The 24,628-nt window shown below is 40.7% G+C and overlaps 1 protein-coding gene across 3 annotated transcripts in view; it reads left to right on the top strand.

Moving 5' to 3' along the window:
• ulk2 (unc-51 like autophagy activating kinase 2) overlaps positions 1-24,628 on the top strand; it is a 37,091-nt gene that overhangs the window by 1,665 nt on the left and 10,798 nt on the right. For all 3 annotated transcript variants that reach the window (XM_039824344.1, XM_039824354.1, XM_039824364.1), the window contains exons 2-14: positions 3,599-3,691; positions 3,889-3,930; positions 12,885-12,917; positions 14,708-14,744; positions 16,507-16,680; positions 17,279-17,352; positions 17,500-17,601; positions 17,686-17,744; positions 18,354-18,436; positions 18,573-18,623; positions 18,728-18,816; positions 19,410-19,578; positions 21,242-21,299. In XM_039824344.1, the coding sequence (XP_039680278.1) occupies positions 3,599-3,691; positions 3,889-3,930; positions 12,885-12,917; positions 14,708-14,744; positions 16,507-16,680; positions 17,279-17,352; positions 17,500-17,601; positions 17,686-17,744; positions 18,354-18,436; positions 18,573-18,623; positions 18,728-18,816; positions 19,410-19,578; positions 21,242-21,299 (1,064 nt within the window). The remainder of the gene's footprint in view (positions 1-3,598; positions 3,692-3,888; positions 3,931-12,884; positions 12,918-14,707; positions 14,745-16,506; positions 16,681-17,278; positions 17,353-17,499; positions 17,602-17,685; positions 17,745-18,353; positions 18,437-18,572; positions 18,624-18,727; positions 18,817-19,409; positions 19,579-21,241; positions 21,300-24,628) is intronic.

Raw genomic sequence — 24,628 nt, forward strand, 5'->3', positions numbered from 1 at the left:
ATTGCATTTGACTTGGGTGTGGTTTTCTATCACATAAGAATACAGAAATGGTGAGTTTCTTTACGTGTGACAGAGATGCAAGAGATGACATCATGTTGCCCCCATTGCTACTGGTGCGGAACAGATGGTCCTGAATTCCTCAATGAAAGCCACATTACAGAGCACCCTTGCATAACCTGCTGTAGCCTGGGCAGAGCTGCTATCGATAACTAGCTCACAGCCTGGAAACTGAGCTGAATGTAAGCCTGCAAACAATCACCCAATCATCACCGGGAGCTGTGCATCTAGCGCCTCCGTCCACTGCTCACATGCCTTCGTGTCACGTTAAAACAGTCCCGGCATGTGATCAGTGTGATTAACAGTTTAAGTCCTATCATCTGCATGCCATTTATCCTATTTATAGGATTATTTCCACCTGGGAGGTACAGGAAGGTTAGAGCCAGCTGCATGCAACAGACGTGATGGATTTCTTCATTGCTTAGTCAGTGTTGGATGTTACATATGGGCTCCTGTTACACTGTAATATCAAGAAAGGATCATCAGAGATCAGGCAAGACAATCACCTAATTGCAGTAGCAATTGTGCAAATGCCAAAAGAGAAACAAATCACATTAAGATGTAATTTTATGTCAACTTTATGAAAACTGTGTTTTCACAGATTATTTTAACAGCAAGACCCACTGCAACTCTGCGAAACATATAGCCTAAAACTTTCAAAGAGATGAGTTGCAACATGACACAAGGGGCCAGAACATGGTCTAGTCTCCTTCTGAATGCTGATCAAGGTTATTACACTGGATACACCTGATGATTTGTGTTATGTTGGGTATAAAGGAAAATAATCAGATCTCTCCCTCCTCAAAGGCCATAATGTAATTGCAGGAAGAAGAATCAAATGTATATCTATCTATCTATCTATCTATCTATCTATCTATCTATCTATCTATCTATCTATCTATCTATCTATCTATCTATCTATCTATCTATCTATCTCAACTGATTTATGGAAGAATAGCTTGGGATACATTCATACAGGTTCTGTTAATGCCACACACAGATTATTACATTACTCAAAAGTTAAACTTGTTAGGCTTTTTTCCAGATGTGTCACCTCTGTTCTAAATGTCATTTTTGGCTAAAAATGTCAATCTCTTTAAATGCCCAAATAAGATGTTGTTGATACTCCTTTGGTGTCATATACTTCTGCTCAGTCTCATTCTTCCGCCGTCTGTCACGACCCCTTCGGCCAACTTCTGCAGTGTTGCTGACGCTCATCTCTTTGTTGCTCACATCTCTATAATCGTCTGTGATTCATAAATGACATCACACATTATTCTGGAAAATGAAAGCGTGCTTCTGTCTTTGCAGCATTACTCTGAGCAGAGAACAACTGCTTACTCTGCACTGCTCAACTCTCCATTATGTGGTTCACTACCGAGCCATTAGCTTAGTTTGTTAGTTTTGTCTCTCCCCTACCACACACCTCCTCGCCCTCCAGCACAACATGATGGGCCAGCAGGGTCACTTCTTTTCTTTTTTTTTTCGATGGGTGTAGTATCGGCAGCTCAGTCACACTTGGCTGGGCAGGCTGTCAGTGAGCTGGGTATGGATGCAGCTCAGTTGGCACACACACACACACACACACACACACACACACACACACACACACACACATACACATACACATACACATACACAGACCCATGTCATTCGCTCGTGTGCTAGATTCGATGCCAGGCTTTAGGCGGAGTGCACCCGCAGAACAAGAACGTCTCCTTTTTAACCTAGATCTATTTGAAAAGCATGTCTTTTTATTCCTTCCTTAGCCTCTCGTCTGACTGATCATGTTGATTTCATTTATCCATACTGTGTTTCTCAAGGGCATAGAAAACAAACCGCCTCCCCTAGGTCTATTTCTGTCCTTAGTTGGGTGTTTGCGTGTGCAGCACATGTCCTGAGAGCCTTTGAGCTCACGTGAGCTCCAAAAGTCTTTTTATACCTGCTCCAGGAGCTCATCTGGAAACATTTACTCAGCCCAGTGAAAAAATAGGTCCTTCTCCCCTCACTTAGTGTAAGTAGGCTGGCTCCCATTCCAGCAGTCATCTGAGCGCCTTGTCATTCAGCGCAATAGGCTGGCATAGCTGTCTGAAACCCAAGTGACCTGGTGTTATTGGGACGTCTAGAATTTCCTCATCCTTCCAGTCAACTCTCACACAGTGATGCTGATAATGCAATTTAGGCCAGCTTGCTTTGCTTTTAGCAGAACACATACACTCATATTGTCCTTGGGGTCAACTTAAATGTCAAATTGTTTCAAAGAAAATCCAAGTACCACTACAGTAGGGCTGGGTAATATAATTAAAATCCAATAACATAATTATGTAGAATGTTTTAAAATGATAAGTGATAAGATTGCCTCATCAGTCTCTAAACAATGATTTAAAGCTTTAGTGCGTAACATTTTGATATTAATGAATGTCCGTTACATTCAAGCCATTGCCAAATGAGTTGCTACAAAGCTAATTAAGACTGTCAGCTCCACACAACTCTCTCTGGATTTCTCAGTATGGGCGTGTTCAGAAACTGGTGTCGTCCAGCTACTTTCGCGCACAGAAAATCGAGTGAAGATATTACCTCTTCTGAAGAGTCCAACTATTTTTTTTTTAATCGACCGTGTTCTCCTTGGCTACTAGCAACTGCGTCATTACTTAGAATTCCTCATGGGGGACACAGAAACTATGCACTAGGCCTATAGCTTTAAAATTATCACCCAGCTCGACATTGCAGTAAGGAGCAACAGCAGAAAATGTTCATTAGTATATGTTTCACCATCCGGTTTTAATGCCACATATTTTAATTATAACAATTATTAGGGGTGAGAAAGATACGTTTTTTAAGTATTTGTAAGTATTAGGCTGTTCTGTTCGAAATACATTGATCACAAGATGAGACATAGAGGATCCACGGGTCTCACCACCTCGACTGAACAATATCCTGAGGGGAAAGCATGACCCAACTATATTTACAAGCCTCTATGCTCTCCTTTAGTAGACAACTGTAGTCATGAACAGTAGACTACTGGTTCCTGCACTTTCTCCAGTGGTTGTTGAATTGTCAATTTGGAAAAGTGTTGGAAATTGGAAAAGCTTAAAGCTTTAGTGCGAAACTTTTTGATATTAATGAACGTCCGTTACATTCAAGCCATTGCCAAATGAGTTGATACAAAGCTAATTAAGACTATCAGCTCCAAACAACCTCGTATGTATTTCTCCGTATGGCTGTGTTCAGAAGATTGTGGCGTCCGGCTACTTTCGTGCACAGAAACTCGAGTGAAGATAATGATCTCTTCTGAAGAGTCCATCATGATGAAGATGAAGATTTGGCTCATAAGGCATTCTGAAATAAAACAAGTTGATCACGAATGTTGTCAAGAATGGTTTATGTGGAGTACATGTACAAAGGCAATATGTATTTCATCCTCATCAGATTCATTCATCTTTGATACTAATTAAGGGGACACTTTACAGGGACATTAAGTTGTTCTTAAATTGTTGTTAAGTCTTTTTTTCCTCTCAATCCTGCTCCCTGTGTTTTGCAGAAGACAGATTGGGAAGTGGCCATCAAGAGCATTAATAAGAAGAACCTGTCAAAGTCCCAGATCCTTCTTGGCAAGGAAATCAAAATCCTGAAGGTGAGCATGACACTTAATTGCCTCTCACTTATCTCCGTTTAAAGACTGTGACATTGACCTTGTGAGTCTGCACCTTTGACAGAAAGGAGCCTCGGCATCCCTGATAGAAATCTCAGTGAAAGTGATTCCATTAGCTGCTGTAGTCTAGTTAATGGTCTTGCTAATGCATCTTGTATTTCTGTTCTGTATTTACTCAGGAGCTGCAGCATGAAAACATTGTGGCACTTTACGATGTCCAGGTAAGTTTTTATTTTTTTTGCATCAAATTGATATAAGCTTAATAGAGAAATAAGTATCCTATGGTATTCCAATATTTATTTACTTTGAGTGTTGTTTGCTCTTCTTTTAGTGTCAGACCAGCAGGTATGTCTGAGACCTTGTCTGTTTCAGTATCTAGTGGAGCCATTGTTGGGGGGAAAAAACTTGAATCTAGTCAACTTAATCTTCATCCACAAATCTCTTGTGTGTCAAGAGGATCAATGTTTCTATTGGCTAGTGCTTTAGTTTAATGCTGAATAAGGCTGTCTCTCTCGACTCAGCTGACTGATTTAGGGTAATGCTATCGCAGTGTGGTTCCCATCAGTCCCATTGTCACGGTTGTCCCGCTACGAGGCATTCTGAGCACAGCCTCTACTTATTGACCAACTAACGCTAGCTGATCGTCACATCAGTATCTTCAGTATCTCTGGACATTCATGGCTGAGCAGCAGCATGTCCTCAAAAGCAAGTCTCTAAAATTATAACATTAGCTAAAATGATGTTAACTCAGTAAAGGGGAGACTGAGAGCTTTAAACAGGATTCATTTAGATAACAGCTGATATCCTCTGCCTTACTTGTGTAATTGCAACCAGCAGTTTGTCATTTTTACCATAAATACTCCATAGCATTCACCGCTAAATATAATTCAGTTTTCTGAATGTAATGATTAGAACACAATGATGAAGTTAGTTTTTTATAATATAATAGTAATAGGTTTATTATCACTAAATGTGAGCTAGAGTTAATTTGTCTGGTTTTCTAGATGAAGTTGATATTCAAGCAAAATACTGATTAGTAGATGTGTTATTAGCACAGCCCTGGTGAATCAAACCGGTTTGCTGCAGTGAAAATGAAAAACACAACTATGGACAGGACCAGTTTATTATCGGTTTGTATTCATGTGCTTGTATTTATCTACAGAACAGGATCATTTACAGTAGATATAAACAGTTTTGAATTTCTAAGAAAAGGGCATCCACATTAAACTGTATTTGCATATAAGCCATGAACTCTGGTATAGAGGTTTTATACTATTTCGTTAATACTGTACACTACATAACAAAGTGCTCATGTGACTAATGACCCACACTGCTTTGCAATTATTGGTCAGTCGATAAGTCCATCGTCATGGGGCAAGACTTCTCAAAACTGCCTTTCTATGGCTTTTATGCACTTTGGGATCGCAAAAAGCTGGATGTGAAACTGCAATTAAATGCATTTCTAAGAATAGATTTTACAAGACATCATCACCCAAACAAACCAGGTTCAATTAATTTTGGCCGAACTGTGAAGCCTGTGGAAAGTGTGAAGTATGACTTGGTGGGAAAGTGTGCATTGTGCTGAATCTGAAAGGCCATACTGTCAGTACACAGTCCCATATACAGTGCACTGGTTGAAGCCCATCCGAGGGCCCATGAAGGCATGTTGAATGAGCACAATCCCCTTTGTCCTCTGGCTGGGAGCTTGGCTTCTAGCAGAGTTCCATATCACATATTCCTGACACATCCACTTTCAGATCCCGGTGGATAAAAAAAATGCTCATTGCTTGAGGCAGAATATTAGACTGTGTGTATTTTTCAAAGCTGAGTGTTTCTAGCATTTATTTAACTGGTCCTGTTGTTTGTACTGTTGTAGTTTATTAGTGATGTGCTTTGTTGTTGGGTTGCTCGTTCCTGACCGAACGGCAGTGAATATCAGCCACACAGCTTAAACAGACGTTTGTATTTGTCGTTTTCAAATAAAACTTGCGGAGAACAGGGGATCTTTAAATAGCTGCAACCAACAGTAAATTATTAGATTTACTTGGACTTTTTAATAATGTTTCTAACTGCGTGAACACAATAAAGATAGCGGTGGTTCTGTTGAGAGTTCATGTCTCCCTTCTAGAAACTGCTGCTCTGTTTCTATTTTCTGTCACAAAAGACCTTATCGGAAGATATAGTAGGAATGCAGTGTTTGTTATAATGTCCAAAATTTGCTATAAAAAACCCCTTACATTTGACTGTACTTCCAATAAGGAGATACAAAGGGAGAAATGGGGAGTGAGGCAGAAACAGTTGAAGTGATGATGAAGCACTTCCCACATACTGTAGTAGTGGTACTTCCTGTGTTTGCGTAAGCCTCCCACAGGGACCCTGCTCACCAGTCTGTCCACCCTTTCACTCCTCCACCCCATCTCTCCATCCCTCCATCAGTCCTGCTAATGTAATGAATTCTTCCAGAGGCAGACGGCTGAGGAGTCCAGGCATAACTCAGCAGGCAGGATATAGTAAAATGGGTAGCTTCCATCAGTGACAAGACTTAAAGAAACATACAGAATAATTGTGATTTTAAGATTTTAAGTTAATTAATTTTAAAAGAAAGCTAGAGTGACACAATTAAGTGATGGCATTAGCTTCGTGTTGAAAAGACAAATATGAGAGTGGCATGGATCTTGTCATCTAAAGCGAATGAGCTTAAATATTGAAATATCCCTTTAATATATAAAAATACAATATTGACTGATTGTAATACAAGTTAAAGTCTTATAATCAGGGTTGTATTACATTTGGGCTTATTCTATTTATTAGGCTAAAGGTTAATTATTTGCCTTAGGCATGACGCTTTGAATGCTTTAGGAATAAAATATTTATTAATAAGCAATAATCAGTTGTACATTTTCATTTTATTCCCAACTTGTATAGATTTTAAATATTTGTTCTTTTATTCTATCCTATTATTATTTCATGTACATTGTATCCTAGTATATCATGTATATTCTGCATGTCTGCTGTGTGTCTGATATTTTGTTGCACTTTAAATTTCCCATTTTTTGGGGATCAATAAAAATCTATCCATCTATATTTCCCCAAAATAAAAGCCTTTATATCAAGAGTGGACTTGGTCACTGTATTTAGCCGGTCACCTAACCATTAAATCAAGCAACACTGTGGTTTTGGCACCAGACAGACACTAAGATGCTGTATTTGTTTTGATAAATTCTCAGTCCCTCAAAGCCCACTTTATCAATTGTGTGTCTTTAGTAAGTTTCTACATGCACTTCCTCTCTTTGTTTCTTGATTTTGTTTGCCTGCTTTCTGTCACCTCTGCCTCTGTTGCCTGTAACAGTCACTTGGCTGGTCTAGCACCGCTTTAGGCACAGTGACACCCTGTGTCTATTTCTTACCAGCTGGCATTTCTTTTTTCCGTCCCCTGCAGCATGGGTCCGTCTGTTGGTAGCTAGTGTAATAGTGTGCATTTCCTCTCTTGGTGACTATCAATATAGTCTGGTTTGTTTTAAGCCCTTTGGTAACCAAGACCAACTGGCAGCTGCCACTTTTTTTTTTGTAAACCCCACTTCTGATTGTAATTTGGTATATTTATCTCACTTTTTCCAGTTTCTTGTTTTCACTTTGCCATTGCCAGTTATAAACATTTGTCTCAAATGCCTAGTTAGCCTCTTAACCAGCATCATCAGCTGTTGTTGTTGGTGTTGTTGTTGGTGGTACCATGTGCTACAGTACATGACTGGGTTAACCCAACAGAGCAGGAAATGTAACCCAAGCTGGTTTGTGCAACAGTCTAGTCACGCATAGCCTGTATTTTTGATTAGAAAAGGCATGGATCTTTATTTTTTACTACTTTTTTCTACTTATTTACTTTTCTTTTGTAGACACTGTTAAATGGCTGTCCATTAAATCATTTCCTACATTTGGACAGCAATTAGATTCGGTCATGAAACCGTTTTTCAGCTATAGTTTACTGTATTGTTTAACCTCAAATCTAAATTATAATCTTGGCTAAGCCCACTCAGGCTCACACCACAGCTGACTGTTTCTCTTCACACTGCTGCTGCTACTCGTGTATACCAGCACATATAGACTAGACTGTATTGTCTTCATCTAAACACTGAATTAACACTGATTAGAACTACTTATGTTCTTTTTGTATGTTTGATTCAGTTTCACAATGGAGGTGATCATTCACGCAACATCACATTGACATAATACGTTAACACCCCACAGTACTACCTCAGCACTTCTTTTGTTCTTTGCTGAATGCACAAAAAAACAAAAACAATCCCAGTTCTTTTTCAGGACTTCTGGGGCCTCATTTATCAACCGTGTCTACACACAGATGTGTGTGTATGTAATTCATAAGAACATTGCCACGCAAGTGTGGAATTTAAGAACTTGTACTTACACTTAGGAATGTGTGTAAATATAAGCACAGCTCTGGCCATGCTTAAGAACAGAACCTAGTGGTAGAATAGCGATACTACAAATAAAAAGCATTTGAGAGTGTCACAGTATGCATAATGCAATCAACATCCACATATGTCCTGTGTTTCCTTTTATTAGAAAACACTCAATTAGTCATTTGTTTTAAACAGACAAGTTGCCTAATTGGTGTGAAACCCTATGAAAGACAGCTGTGACAAATGTGTTATATATATATATATATATATATATATATATATATATATATATATATATATATATATAGTGCAATGGCTTATCTTGCGTTATGGGAAGACTTGGCAAAAAATGTGCTCAAAGATCGTGCTGATCTGCTTGGCGAGGGCACAGAGTGGCTTCTAAGTAGGTGCGGCTTCCCCAAAAATATACTGCTGGATTTGCGTCGTGATATTCATGACTTTCTCCCATGCAGCATTTTTCTTTTGTTTATAATACCTCCTGCACTGAGTGAACCAAACAATATTTTTTGGTTGGAATCAACCTCCTCTATCAGTACCTCCATTACTGTGTTTCCTCTTCTTTGCTCTCTTTGCCATTATTGCGGTGAGGGAAAAAACACATTCACATGATTGATAAAGGGATCTGTTGTTACCAATTATGGTTGGTTGGAGGCGTTTCTGAATGCAAATGGCCTAATCGTGAACGAGCATGGCCGTTAAGAACAGGTGCGATTTTCGAGATTGATTACTTACTGATGTGAGTACGATTGGCTTGCGCATGTTTGATAAATGCCGATTTCTTTTTTTTTTTTTTTTTTGTACTTAAAGGGAAACTTCACCGATTAGCATTAAGCTTTGTATCAGTAGAAACCTGTTAGTATTTTTCCGCTTTCCAGCGGTGAAATTTCCCTTTTTAAGCACGTACTAAATTTCATTCGTAAAACAGATTTTAGAAAATTTTCTACGCACTGTTGATAAATGAGGCCCCAGAGCACTGCAGGTTTTTAGTGTATGTAGGATACATGACTTTTAACTCCGTAATATTTAGCTGAATTAGACGTAAAATACAAGGATTTAGCAAATGCAATTAAATGGGTTGTTTCATCGGAAGATATGACCAATAGCTTAAAGCATTACATTTTTTTTTGTTTATGTTTAAAACTTTACTTTATATAGCCCTTCATGTACACTTGCTTCTGCCAGCTTTTATGACTACAGTCAACCTCAGGCTGCTTATATGAATTACTCTCAGAATAGCTGTGCGTTGACAAAAGACTGCAGCGCCGGATGTGGGAGTCTGTGCACCCATGACAGAATGCCGGCTATAGTTTGGAGGAGCTCTGCTCGTTTGCTGATTTTAATGACCGTCTTAAACAAACAGCTGAGTGACTCCCTGTCCTCCTTCATGGAGATGTTAATGTTAAGCAAGCTGCAGCAGTGTTAGGTAGACTGGCTAATTATAAGGTGTCTTTTGTCAGGGTTCTCTCTCTCTCTCTCTCTCTCTCTCTCTCTCTCTCTCTCTCTCTCTCTCTCTCTCTCTCTCTCTCTCTCTCTCTCTCTCTCTCTCTCTCCCTCTCCCTCTCCCTCTCTCTCATGCTGCACAATACAGCTTTGCTGTTTGGACTTTTTGTGAACTGGCAACAGAGATAACAGGTTTGTTTGTTTTGTTTTTACATTGAAAAATCATTAACCAAGCAGTCATCGAGGTGGCCAGAATTTGAAATTCCCTCGAACTGCCAAATAAAAATGTGCTTTTAATTAAATCATTATGAGTAGCCTACTACACATGCTAATAATACTAATGTAACTATACATAAGCACATACATATAGATTTAGTTTGCTCAGTTGGCATGGAGGTAACTTTGGCTCTCCATCAGCATTTAAAATAAAAAAATAACAAATAAAAAAAAATCAGACAGTAAACGTACAATAACATATTCAAAATTATTTACACAGGATAAAGGTGACAATATATGTTTGCAAAGCGGCATAGGGTGTGGGGTCAGTATTTTGTATTGTATTATTACATTGCCGAACAAAAACCTAAAGAAATTGGTGGGAATAAAAGTTGGTGTAAAGGTAAACAGAGGAAGAGGGGGTTGAGGTTTGTTTATGAAGTGTTGTGTGAGCTAATCTTCACAAAAGCTGATGTTGGAACATGGTGTGTGTGTGACCTGGAGAGGGGCCCCAGCCGTGTGTGTGTGTGTGTGTGTGTGTGTGTGTGTGTGTGTGTGTGTGTGTGTGTGTGTGTGTGTGTGTGTGTGTGTGTGTGTGTGTGTGTGTGTGTGTGTGTGTGTGTGTGTGTGTGTGTGTGTGTGCGCGCGCTAATTACACAAGGTATTGAGGCAGGACTGACTTAAAGAGGGCTGAGAAAAAAGAGGGGCAGTAAATGTTCTTGGATACTTTTAGAGGGGTTTTTGGAGCTCGGTGAGTTTTCCTAGAAAACCTGCATTATGAACCTCCCGGGCTTTTGTCCACATTCCTTTACAGAGCTTTGCTTTCCAGACATTTAACTGGCTGAGCTGGAGAAGCTCAGAAGAAAACACTGTTGCTCCTCTCTGAGGCACAGGAACACACACACACACACACACACACACACACACACCCACACACACACACACACACACACACACACACACACACACACACACACACACACACACACACACACGGAACATGTACTTGTAAAACATGTTTTATCAGCACATATGCATGAGCAAACACACTCATGTGATCTTCAGTACATCTCTTGTCTTGCATAACAAATGTTTTTTGAGGACCTTCACTCAAATCTGGGCCTTAGAAAGTTTCGCATACAGATAAAATTATTGCATTCAAATTTCTGTATTTGTCTTGGTTCTTCATGTGAAAGTGCATCATTACATTCTGGCAGTCTAGTGCACTTTCATGAGGACGTTCTGTTCCTTTCTATGCACAAATGTGTTTTCTGTGTACTGTATATATCAGCATATCTGTTTAAGAACAAATTGTACACCTGCAAAATAGTAAACATCCTCCCCTCTCTACCCAAGATTGAGTAACACTGAAAATCAACAAGCAATCCTGACCTTTTGTCCCCAGAACATAATTACTGTTTTCTTGCCTCCGTCACTGACAGTCCTCTGTCATTCTGTGAATCTGTTATGTTGAAGCATAGACTTACTGTAACTCTCAAATGATGCCAGTTCACCCAGAATACCCCAGATTACGCTTGTCGCTTGCGTGACAAACGCACACCAGGCTCACTACAAATGCTTAAACCCCCCCCCCCTCCCCAGTACTGTATCCCATCCCCCATATTTTGTTACATAACCACTCCTGGAGCTGGAGTGTGACGCAATAACTAAACGACTAACCAGACACAGTGCTGATTTGGCTCACATGGACTCTTGGCAGTCCGGTGTATTTTTGTGTATATTGTGTTGTCAGTTTTCATATCTCAGGATAATAAGAACCCCTTTCATCCTTCTGTCCAGCCTGTAGATTTGGTTTCCTGCGAAACAGCTTCTAACGGTACATGAGTGTGACAAGGAAATGATGACAGAGAGGCTATTTATATCATAGTTGTTTTTGGAATATTTTGTGCTGGAAGGGAATGTTTTGGAGCCCGGCCCTCATCTGGCAGCGAGCCATCGAATGTCCGAAGTCCACCGATATTTATACAGTACCTTCTAGAAAACATTTGTTCATGTAAAAAGGTTCAGGCCATCGACATTTTCATAACCGTGAGCTGCTACTTCCTCTAAGTCCTCGAAGAACAAAGGCTGCCCTGTGTGGCGCTGTCACCACCTGCCTCTTGAAATTCATCTCACTTTTTAGCAATTAGGCAACAAACGAAACTGAGGCAACTGCAGCTGCCAGAGACAGCATGCAAAAGTGCCAAAACACACAATGAAGGTTTCTCCAGGCAGCAGCTTTTCTCAGCCTCTGCTATTTGTTGTTCTCAGTTTTCTCTGACGTTGTGTCACTGGAGTTGGTGATTGTGTAAGAATATTCTTCAGTGACGATGGTCATTCGTCACCAGCATCTACGTCTGTGTGTTTTGTGACACTTTACTCCCATCCCCCTTCTTCTCCAGATTGCACTGCCCTTACACCTCCTCATTCTGTAACCCCCTTTGCCCTCCCAAACACACCGACTAAATACTGGTGGCCCATCCCCCACTACCACCTGCCCCAATTAGAGAAAACACTGGATAGGATTTGCAAAGACTGATCTACTTACCCATCAAACAAACATACCCATTACCGTGGGGTCACACGTCGGTTGACTCGCATGGTGGCACAGTGCTGTAGCTCGTGGTCAGACCACACTCCCCTAGTATTTGTTTGTATATGGAATGGGTTTTAATGCTGTGAAAAATATTGCAGTACTTTTTGTTGTTGTGTTCTGCTAGCTATACATGCTAATGGGAACTGAAGCTCATTTGTTCCTGTTCATTCCATGTACAATCCGATTCCTTCATCTGCCCTGTGGTGTTTTTGCCTCCGTATTTATTTACTGAATGTTGTAAGTTGACTGGGGATCATCATTTTCTGTTAACATGAACTATTAGCAGTGTCATAAGCATTACATTGCATTTTCATGAGACAAAAATACATGTTCAGAAGGTTATCAAAAATAGCAAGTGGGTGTGTAATATGGATTTCTTTCTAGGGGCTATTTTCTTCTGGCTGTGTGATGGAGCTGACAATTGCTTCAGGATAAATGTCTTCTGTAATTCTGTGAAACTATTTCTGTGTCTCTTCTCTTCCAGGAAACGCCCAACTCTGTTTTTCTGGTCATGGAGGTAAGCATAGAAACGTGACTGTCTGGATATTTAAAGAGTCAGAGCTCATATCCTCTTCTGTGTTGTCACATGTGTTGGGAACAGCTTGTTTTCAATGTAACTTGTTACTTTGTTACTCTAAAAAGTAATTGGTTACTTTACAATGCTTTCTTTATTAAAAGTAACCTAAGTGATGACATACATTATGTAATGGTTTAGCCCCAACACTCGCTGTCAGCAGGTGTTCTTCCCCTTTTTGGCTTTACTGCTGTCTCCCCTTTCAGTCTTTCCCCTTGCCTTTTCCTCTCTTGTTTTCTTTTACATTGTGTCTATAATTTCTTTCTTAGCTTGCCGACCTCACCCTCTGCATCCTCCCCAACTTTCTCTGATCGTTTCGCAACACTCCTAGCTGGCTGCATGGTAGAAAACAAACCTCACTTTACTGCACCTCAAGTTCACTGAAAATACACCCCTCTGTTTTCTAGGAATCATGTTCCCTGAAAGCCTTTGCTTAGAATCTCGTTTGATCTACTGTATGTTTAAACAGTTCCACAGTATATCAAAGCTGACAGGTTGTTTTAGATAAATGGATTTTCATAGGTATATTTTAAATCTGCTTCAGCTATCATATGGTTTACGGAATATTGAGGGGCACATGCCCTTGCTGCACTTTGAAACATGGACCTTAGTCTGGCTAAACCAATGCTGATGCCTCATGTTTTGCTTAGCAGGAAAAATCTTGTCTTGGTCAAAGTATCCGATGACTGTGTTATGAAGAGATGAGTCCACTGAGCCAGGTGTAAATGATAATGTAATGCAGAGAATGCTGTGCCCTTTGAACACTTTGAAGCAAAGGAAGATGTTTGTCTTGGAACATGTAGTGCAGCAGTATGCCAACATGCAGCTTCATGCATAGTTTAAATCCGTCTCCGTTAACTTGCATGTAAACTGTAAGCGAGCCAAACCGCTTGGCAACATGTTAGATAGCTAACGGCATACCTCTCTGTGATCTGACACTGTCAGTCTTACCCATTAAAGCGTGAAGCTTTTGCTAAGCCTTAGCTGAATTCATTTTATGAAAGTGAAGTCAACCAGAGCCTTAATACACAGAAGTTGAATGCAGATCAGCAAAAGCTAGAGTTAAATTGAGGTCAGGTAGTTAAGCAACAGGTTATTTTTTGCGTTCTTGACAGAGGGAGGAAGGTCATAGTTTGTGGCTTTTAGAGTTATTGGTGTAGAAATTAGAATCCTTTGAATGTATAATTATCTGTCTCCTAGTGGTGTCTAGCAACTCTTTCCAAGTATTGTATCACCCAGCCAGTGCAGCGTCGGAGCGCAATGTTGTTGCGCACGACTGTTGACTGTGTTTACCTTCATTAAATCGCCGTAAAATGACACCAGGCTGCTACAGTATAACACAGACCTCTACACACATCAAACTGCTCGGTTATAACTTGACTCAGCCAGACATTCTCAGCTGAGATGAGATGAGATAGATGGCGTAGCGCTGCAGTGTTTCAGTGTTTACAATGCATAAATTAGCCTAGCGGCCAGCAGACTTTCTGTGTCCATCTGTTCTTGTTGTTCCTATTGGGAACTAACTTCACTTTAGCTGAGATTGTCAGAACAGAAAAAGCTACAGTCTTTCAGCATATCAAGTAATGAGCCTGCCATTATCTGGGCTAGGATTTCAACAAACACTCGTGCACATATACACAGACACACACGAATAATACCAAAATGTGCTTCACAGCTTGACATTGTTAAGCCTGAATTTAGTCATTGCTGATTGTTTGTCTCCCCACTCACAGTACTGTAATGGAGGTGATCTTGCCGACTATCTGCAAGGTAAGCATCACACTAATCTGTCTGCTACACACACATACTGTGTTACTATTCATCAAAACAAAGTTACTAATGCTGCAGAGGAGGAAGAACCATGTGACTGCAGCTATTAGGAGTGTAGTTGTGGGAATATTTGCATGTGATTGTGCATTTATTATCTATGTGTGATGAATAGTTTATAGAATAATGTAACTCTGTATCATGTGGGGATGTTAAAGAGTGTGTGTCTATGAGTGAACATTTGTATGTCTTCTTTTTTCCATGTGGGGGATGTGTGTGTGGGAACCACTACAGCTTTGTACAAAGGATTCCTTCTCTATTTCAGAGCCAGTCAGCACAGTGTTATGCATCTGTGATAGTTTATAACAAAGGTCTGCATTTCTGGTCATAGAGCAACAAGTCAGCTTAAGCTGGATTGATACATAATGGACAGTAAAAGTGATGTTTGGAAGTTCTTTTACACGTTTCAGAACCCCCAGAAAATAGCAAAAACTAAAAATGAAGAACAAAAAACTATCCACAAATGTCCATACTCAAATGTCCCTCACCAACAATGCAGTCCTCCTGATATGTAGCATGTGAACACCAGTGAAACACAAAAAACAAACATTCCTAGTGATGGCTCCCATTACTTTATATATATATATATAATATATATACTCATGGTCCACTTACTAGATTTTGTCCTAAGCTTTTAGCTCAAGCCCCTTCTTTTAACACATGTGATGTGGCTGACCACATCACATGTGTTAAAAGATCTGGAGGAAATCTAGTAAATGGAATCCACATACAGTAGCTACCATACACTATCAGAATGTCCTTGTTTTTCAATGCACGTCTTTCATTTGGATACAAAACTGAACAGATCTCCTGAACACTTCAGGGTATCGGTTACCCAATCTGATCTCACAGCATTTGAGCTTCACAATGGTGAACTCACCACATTGACTCACCACTGAACACTCATAATATGCGATCATAGTTACTGTGAGTAGTTTCATAGAGTTAAAATCCGGTTGGCTTTTTGGCAATTGCCAATACAACTGTTAGATAACCACAGGTGGTTCCACCTCCTGTTCCATAAAAACACTGATTGTGTTGCTGGAACAGCAGCCTTATCACTCTTTTGCATAATGTACCTGCCCCACATGTCCACATTCGCAGTTTACCGAATGGGTCACGGTCGGGGAGTCTGCTTTAGTAACACTGGTGGTTGTGAAATGAAACCTGGGGGGTTATAGTGGTTGTTGAGAGAGAGAGAGAGAGAGAGAGAGAGAGAGAGAGAGAGAGAGAGAGAGAGAGAGAGAGAGAGAGAGAGAGAGAGAGGGAGAGGGAGAGGGAGAGAGAGAGAGAGAGAGAGAATCCTCTTAGTCTCACATCGGATTAGACTTTTTCACTACCACCAGGGAATAGGACATTCACTGCCTCAATTTACACTATTTAACTCAGGATTATTACTATAATGTGCTAAATATGAGCTTTAATCAAGTGAGGCTGATAAGCAGTTTTGTGGAGTGTTTTCTAATAAATAATAAATCTTGACTCTGCATCTTGTAGTGCAAACCAAGGAAACTAGTAATTAATGTGCTTCATTAGGCAGCAGGAAGCACCTAAATAAGATCAATAGGTCAGCCTTAAGGAAAACAACAGGCAAGAACATGCATCTTAATGAGCAGAATTGCTAAAAGGTGCCCTGCGGAGTTTCATTGTAAACAAACAAAAGCTGTTTTCATTCAGTCATTTCTTTATCTCTCCTCTTCTATAGCTAAGGGGACACTGAGAGAAGACACACTGAGGGTTTTCCTCCAGCAGATTGCTGCCGCCATGCGCATCCTCAACAGCAAAGGAATCATCCACCGTGACCTGAAACCACAGAACATCCTGCTGTCGTATGTGGGTCGCAAGAAGTCCAACATCAGTGGCATCCGCATCAAAATAGGTGACAGAATTAGATGGAAAAAGTCCTTTATTGGACTAAAACGTTTTACACTGTGTGTATTACCCATCTTTTGACTGTTTTTTTCAAACTGTTACTGTGTCACGGGGCTGAAATAAAAACAATGTAGAGCATCTGTTGAATCCAAATTTATAGTAACAATATATTTGTATACAGTATATATAATGGCTTGCTTCTTAAAAGCCATGCTGCCTTTAGTTAGACCAACCTTTGAATTAAGAAGCCAAATAATATGACTTGTACAGTAAAGTAGGTTTTGTCAGAAGCAGAATGAGAGACAAAACGTGCCCTGGGTACAGAAGAGATCATTTTATTTTCCAAACATTTTGTGTACATAACCTTGTCTGTCAAAGAAGTAGATACTATGGTATCCACACTTCAATTTTGGCAACTACAGTATCGTAATTAATGCATTCCTGACAACACTGATGGCATTTTCCATCACTGCCTTAGCTGTTTTGAGTGCAAGTCAAGACAGTTATATGTTCCCAGTGTTCTCCAGAGTCCAACAGTGGTTTGTGTTACTGGTAATAAAAACACACATGTACTGACTGGTTTGTTTCATGCTTCTGTTCTGCAGCTGACTTTGGCTTTGCACGATACCTCCAGAGCAACATGATGGCAGCCACACTATGTGGGTCACCCATGTACATGGTCAGTTTGTTTTACTGTGTATGTTTTGTGTGTGTCTAGAATTGCAGCTGAGGTCAGTCATTTTAAAATGACTTGTCAGCTTTCTCAGCTGTATGTTGCATAACTCTCCCTGCTCTTGATCTTTACTTGTGGCCTTTCCTCCCTCAGGCCCCAGAGGTCATCATGTCCCAGAACTATGATGCCAAGGCCGACCTGTGGAGCATAGGGACTGTCATTTACCAGTGTCTGGTCGGCAAGCCACCATTCCAGGTTAATATTGTGCACACAAAAAAACAGTAACAGATGTGTTTTGTTGATGGGTTTGCATCTAATTTCTACATTAATATTTTGAAGGCCAATAGTCCCCAAGACCTGAGGATGTTCTATGAGAAGAACAAGAATCTACAACCTATGTAAGCCACAGAACCTCTTGTTTTTTTTTTGCTTTAAGTTTACGGTGTGTGATTTGGGCTGTCCCAGATGAAAGGTGACAATTGTGGAAATAAATTGTGGTAAAATCTTTAAGACCGGTGCAGAGGGATAATACCATAACATGTCTCTGCTTGCATCTGTTTCTTTTAGCGATGGTAGTAACATGACCCTATGGATGGCAATGCTAATCATTAGAGACACCACTTTGGTCCAGCCTGAAATACTGTATCTCACCAACTCAGAAATTAGCATAGTCATAATTAGCATATTAACATGAGTTTAGCATTTAGCTCAAAGCTCTGCTGTGCCTTAGTACAGCCTCACAGAGTCACTAGCATAGCTGTAGGCTCCTAGTCATGTTCCTATTTACACTGGAGGGCTACAATTCATCAGGCATTCATACTGTAGTATCATCTGACAGGCCTCAAAATTACAGTCGTACAGTCCGATACAGATTGCGAGCAAGACTTTACTAGATCCATCTCGCACAGTGGGACATGCAACAAACTTGTAAAATTGTTTTATTTGCACAGTCTATAGGCACCCCACAAGAAACAAGGTATTAATGTTCCCATGCTCTCATTACCCAGCATCCCAAGGGAGACATCCCAACAACTTGGTGACCTTCTGCTTGGTCTGCTGCAGAGGAACCAGAAAGACAGGATGGACTTTGGTCAGTGGTACTAACATAATAGTAATGTCTTTAAATGCTGAATGATAAATGTATTGTTCAGGTTTGGTTTTCACATATTCATGTTTGTTAAAAACCACTTTGATCTGCTCTGTCCCTCTAACCCCTCACTCTGCAGACGCGTTTTTCAGCCATCCTTTCCTGGAGCCATCATCCACCATCAAAAAATGTAAGCACAAAGGTCACATTCCCAAGCAAAATAACTTTCTGAACTATACTTTTTCACATCATCCAACTTGAAAACATGATTAATCCTATATTTATTCCCCTCAGCGTGTCCAGTGCCGGTCCCCAGCACCTCTAATGCAGTGACGGACAGTTCCTGTGGCAGTTCCCCATGCATCCGCTACAACTCCCCTCCTGTGAGTTTAATATTACTTTATAAATCCTCATTCAAAGGGGATTACAATTACACTTAGGCAAAGGTAATACAATATTAACCATGCCTCCCTGTTGTGCTCCTATTGTGCCTGCTTGCTTCTTAGATTACAAACCGTGCCTGAAAAGTAAAACGTCCAAAAAGGGAAATAAACGAACCCTTCATAAAAACATTTATACTTTTAATAGGACAAATTACCTAGACCCATTTTACCCCTTTTACTTATGTTCTATTATTGTAAATCTTGCAAGTGAATGTGTTGAAGCTACTGCCACTAATAAGTCCACTGCTAGTTATAGCAATATCCTTGCACAGTGGCAGATCTCCTGGCAGCAGCAGTGGGAATGCAGGGCAAGTTAATTTCCCAGGATGTCAGTGTTCTCTGTAACATGGTGATTATATTAGTTTGGCAGCACTGCCCTGCCTGGACGCCTTAATTGCATCATTCAGGAGGCACACTATAACTTAATCCCACTTTTCTTCTCTCTGTCTCTCTCTCTCTCTCTCTCTCTCTCTCTCTCTCTCTCTCTCTCTCTCTCTCTCTCTCTCTCTCTCTCTCTCTCTCTCTCAACACAGTCTCTCCCAGACATGCAGACACTAGCAGAAGATGGTCTGTCATCCCCTCCGCTCGGTCCACCCAACTTCCTGCAGCTGTCCAAAGAGTCTGCAGGAAGCACCAGCAGTAAAAACTCGTCCAGTGACACTGACGACTTTGTCCTGGTGCCTCACATCTCTAATGACAGCTGTAAGTGCCAACACACATACTGTACATTAACTTTTTAAGGTATCGGCCAAAATAACCCAGTACCAAGTAGGGCTGGGCGATATGGCCTCACAAGAAATCCGATTTAAGATTTAAATCGGAATTCAAATCATTTTGACTTTAGTCGCGCAACCTTGCACCTATTTTCACCTGTTGCTGAGTAACGTACATTAACATCCCATGGTCTCATGAATGTAGCATACCTGTAGCAAGCTCCTTCATAGTAAGTAGCGGTGAAAAATAACGTCGAAGAGGAGCTCCGTGCTACAGAGCGGCGATTGCTAGTTGTTTAAGCCGCTACAGACTTCTGTCACAGCTCGGTTGTATCAGCAGCATTTACTAGATGTGTTGATCTGCAACAGAGTTCCTCAACACCGGCTCTGGTGCCCCGCGTGGTGCTCCGTCAGGTCAGCTGTAGTTGGTGGTTCAGTTATCCGAGAATAGGTGACTGTCAGCCGGGTACAGAGCACCGCGAGCTGCCGGTCATTTCAGCGGAGATTACGTTTAAGGAAGTACTGAAACGACTAGTTAAGAAAATAACTAATGTTAGTCCCTGTCGCTGCCATGTTGTTTGTGTATCTCTATGGCAAATGCGCGGGGGGAGGGCTGAGCCCGTTCGGAACTACGGGAGCCCAGAGGGGAGTGTCGGCAGATGTTAAGGAGAAAAACGATTTTCATTTAAACAAATCAACGTTAACTACACATTCAAGTACTGGTATCGTAATGTTTTTCAAATTACACCCAGCCCTACTGTACACACATCACACACATCACACAACTGCTGTATTTCCCCTAAATTTATTTGAAAGGGAGATCATCTCTTTGGCTTCCTTAACTTCTTTTGTGAAAAATGCAAAAGTATTACCTGTAGGGTTGGGCAAATTTTTTTTTCATATCAGTTGATATCATTGTATACTGTATCACAACATCAATCAGTCACAATTTCTTTTGCGTGTCTGAATTTATGTAATGCCTGCCAAGCTCCTTTTAAGGTTGTTGTGACGGGTAAACTGTTGCTTTCCATCCCAAAAAGGTTTCCTACGAGGGAGTGCTTGGGCCTCCTATATAACGTATCAACTTTAGATACCAAAACAATAGCATGTGGTGTGTTTAGCCTGCTCAACCAACCCTGCTTGTGCCTATTTTTTCATATAATTGGTTGAAAATAGTATTGTTTCTGTAATTTGATTGGTTGTTGGTACATTGCCAAGTAAAGCACACATGCTCAAACACACTCCGATATTACCAAATCCACAGCCAGTAAATTAGACAGCTGCTCACCATTTCATGCTGTAATTGTAGACATCGGTTCACAAACAGTAGGTACGCACACTTACCCTCTGGACTGGTAAAATAAACCCCTCATATTCTGCACCTGCTGCAACACACACACACACACACACACACACACACACACACACACACACACACACACACACACACACACACACACACACACACACACACACACACACACACACACCTGCTAGTCCTCCACTCAATGAACAAAGTGCAGAGCATTGGAAGTGTCAGCTGGCATACTGAGTGGCATTTAATGACCTAATCTCTGCTGTTTTATACATGCATTAGTAAAGCCTGATGCCCCTTCATCATTCTTTTTTTCCCCTTCTTTCTCTCTCCTCAGATGACCAGCCAATGGGAGTGGTTCGTCGGACGTCCAGTGACTTCCTCATGTGTGGAGGGTAAGTACAATGCTATCAACCAGATAGGTTTCGATATTGTTTAGAAATTCAAACCTTTTGAAAACACCCGACAAACAGCATGACTCATAAGGCTTAAAGGGTCATAGCCTCGTTTCCACCAAGCAATCCGATTCAGTAACAGTGTTTGTAACACATTAGAACGGTTATTTTTTCATTTCCATTGTCAAAAGGTGTGGATGGTACCAATTGAACCGCTCCATTGTGTCCTGTTTTTTCGTTACCCCTCTGTCGAGGTACCTGCACACTGATCCGATACTAAAAGGTGGCGCTAGAAACACTGCAGTTTGCGATTGGTGCAGATGTTTCTCTGCATCATCGGTGAAGAGGAAATAGAGCTGGATGTAGCAGTGAGGAATAAAACGGTTTTCAATTAATTTTTCAGCCCATGGCTGTCCATGGCTTCCATCGCATGTCTGAACAATGAATGCAGGAGGAAATGTAAAAACTAAAAATAACACACTACTTGTGTATGTGGTTGACACAGATCTTAACATCCGTTAACAATTCCGCCGGCATTTTAGAGTACTGTCTGCAGTGGAAACGCAAAACCGATCTAGTGTTTAGGTACATGTCCGTACGGGCGACGTATGGTTCTAAAGGTGCTGTATTGTAACTGCCTGATGGAAACAGGGCTATGATAAAACCATTCTAAAAGCTAACAAACAAAGAAATTGATTTTTAGTGAAATATGCTTATTATATACGCTTAAATATGCTCACTTTCTTGCTGAAAGCTAGCCATTAATCTAAGCCTAGCATAAAGACTGGAAACAGGGGGAAGCGGCTAGTTTGGCTCTGTCCAAAGGTAACAAAACCTGCCGACCAACCCTCTAAAATGAATCCGTACAAGAAAGTATAAAAAGGTTGTGGTTTTATGGCGGGTTATGTATCTTGTTGTCACCTTGCTGTGATTTAACAAAAAAAAAAAACTGATGTTGCTAGCTTTGATTGTTTATTTGGTCATGGTCATTTGGTCAAAATGTCTTTTGTGGATGCTGCAGATGCGGTATCGTTTTTTAAATGTAGCCCAGTGTCACTAAGGAATCAGACCGTTCATGGAGTATGAACTAGATGTTGACATGAGTCAGAGTAAAAAATAGCAATGGAAGTGTGAAATGATGCTGTGAGTCAGATTCCATTTCACACACATCCTTGAGATCGTGTGTATGTGTGTAAGGTCACATCATCTATTCTTCATGTGTTTTTATGTCAACGAGGCCTCCTTTTCTATTTCTGTCCCTCTGACCACTAGCAAAACACCCTCCTGTCAGCTTTACACATGACACACACTAATTGTCCTTTCGTCATGAGTGAATTCTTCTGCCCACCTCCTAATCTGCATGATGAGTGAGTTTTGAATCAAACATTTTGCCATAACAATGTGGTGCAGTGCTAAATAAAACACCTGACACACCGGGGGCTGTGGGATAAGAATAGACTTGCGTACTCCCCAGATTTACCTGCAATAACTAACAGTTATTATTGTGCCTCAGCTGTGTATTGAAAAATCAAAACATGCTCAAATGTACCGCTCTCCAACGTGACTGAGCATTTACTGACTGACTCTTTTTCTTCAGATTTAAATCCAGTTAGTAAAATGTACTTACACTCACTATACCCAATACACAGTTCGACCTCTTGTCCAGCAGTTATTCCCTACTGTTCCATTTTCTACCCTTTTTTATGTTTTTGAACTTGCACTAATTATATTTCATTAGGGAAGCCTTGTTTCTTAATTCTCCAATTAGTTTTTTTTCTTAAATTCAGGTTTAGATCTTACTAGCTACACATTACCCCCATAGCCTGGACAGCTTTGTTTCTAAATTGTAGATAATATTGTATATAGTTCTTAATTTAAGCTGAGAGTAAAGTTGTTCTTTCACTCTCTCCCTTTATTAACTTTCAGACTCTTCTTCACACTTCTTCCATCTCTTTGCTTTCCTGTTTGCATGTGTAAACAGCCTAAAGCAAAACTGTTCTTCCCTCTCTGTTCCCTTTTTCATTGCACGCACATTGTCCTGTCTTTGTTGCTGTTCTGTCTCACCCTCCTCTATCTATTCATACGCCCTCCCTCTGCTCTCCTTTTAACGGCTTTCTCCATAGCAGTAACTCTCAACTGCTTACATAAATTAGTTAACCATTGAAATGGGAAGAACCCATTTTTTCTTCATTACAGGAGTTGTCCCATGAATTTAGTAACAAAGCCACACTCTCAAAGAGCTGCTAAATCACAGCCTTGTTCATCCTCTGTGCCCTGCGTGTCCTAAATTGATTGGAGTCGAGGAACAAGGAGACCAGAGTGTGGGCTTGGGGAGATGAATGAAAGAGTAGGATGTCTGGAGAGCGGTGATCATTGTAATTAAAGAGATTAGAAAAAGAAAGACAACGCAAGCAAATGGAAGAGATATCTTAGGAGAAACAGAAGTGACAAATTATAAAAAAAAAAAAAAAAGAAAAGGATCCCACCCCCCCCATCCCTCTCTTGGACTGCTTGCTAAAATCCAGGTCAGTTGAGAGGCAACTGACTTTAAGATCCAGTCTTTTTCCCATTTCCACTCACTCTTGCCTTTTTAAAAAACAGCTGTTCACTGACCTACACATTCTCTTTCTCTCTTTCTCTAACAAGGATACAACAGCACACAAAATGCATCTCCATTTTAAGCCTTGGCTGGGATCAATAAAGCTTTTAGCAACCTGGCAAAAAATTGAAAGCCTCCATTATGGGTTTCTGTGTCAACCGTCTTCTCGAGCGGTGTTAAGTGTGTGGTGAAGAACAGCATGTGGTCAGGTTTATATCTCAGAATTGCAGGAATCCAACAAAGCAACTTCTCTCTGGTTCTTTGTCTGGACTAGTCTTTCCCTCACGTGTCCTCCTCCTCTCTCCCTTGTAGACCCTCCCTGGCTTTACATCATTACATAACACTGGTTTCCAACTGGTGCCCTTCTGTAACGGCCATTTCCTCCACTCCACTTTTTTTTTTTTGCATTCTATATGTAAGCAAAGGCCCTCTGTGGGTGACTCTGTCTTGACCTTATGTTTGAGAACATTTTGTCTCTTCTAGAATAACAAAAGAATGCAAATGAGCTCTGCCTCTTCACACTTCCCCTCCCGTGTCTGCTGAACACAGAGGACATTCCTTGCACGTGCCATTGGTCGGCCCTGCCTCTAGCCCTGCCCCCAGCAGCAGGAGCTTAAGCTGATTGGTGCTGTCTTTGTGTTTACATAGAAGCCTGGCCCCCCTTTTTTTTTTTTTTTTCACCAACTGACTGCCCTCATGATCAGCCAGGCTAAACTTAACTAACTCAAAC

The sequence above is a fragment of the Perca fluviatilis genome, chromosome 2, assembly GCF_010015445.1.
Source record: "Perca fluviatilis chromosome 2, GENO_Pfluv_1.0, whole genome shotgun sequence".
NCBI lineage: Eukaryota > Metazoa > Chordata > Actinopteri > Perciformes > Percidae > Perca > Perca fluviatilis.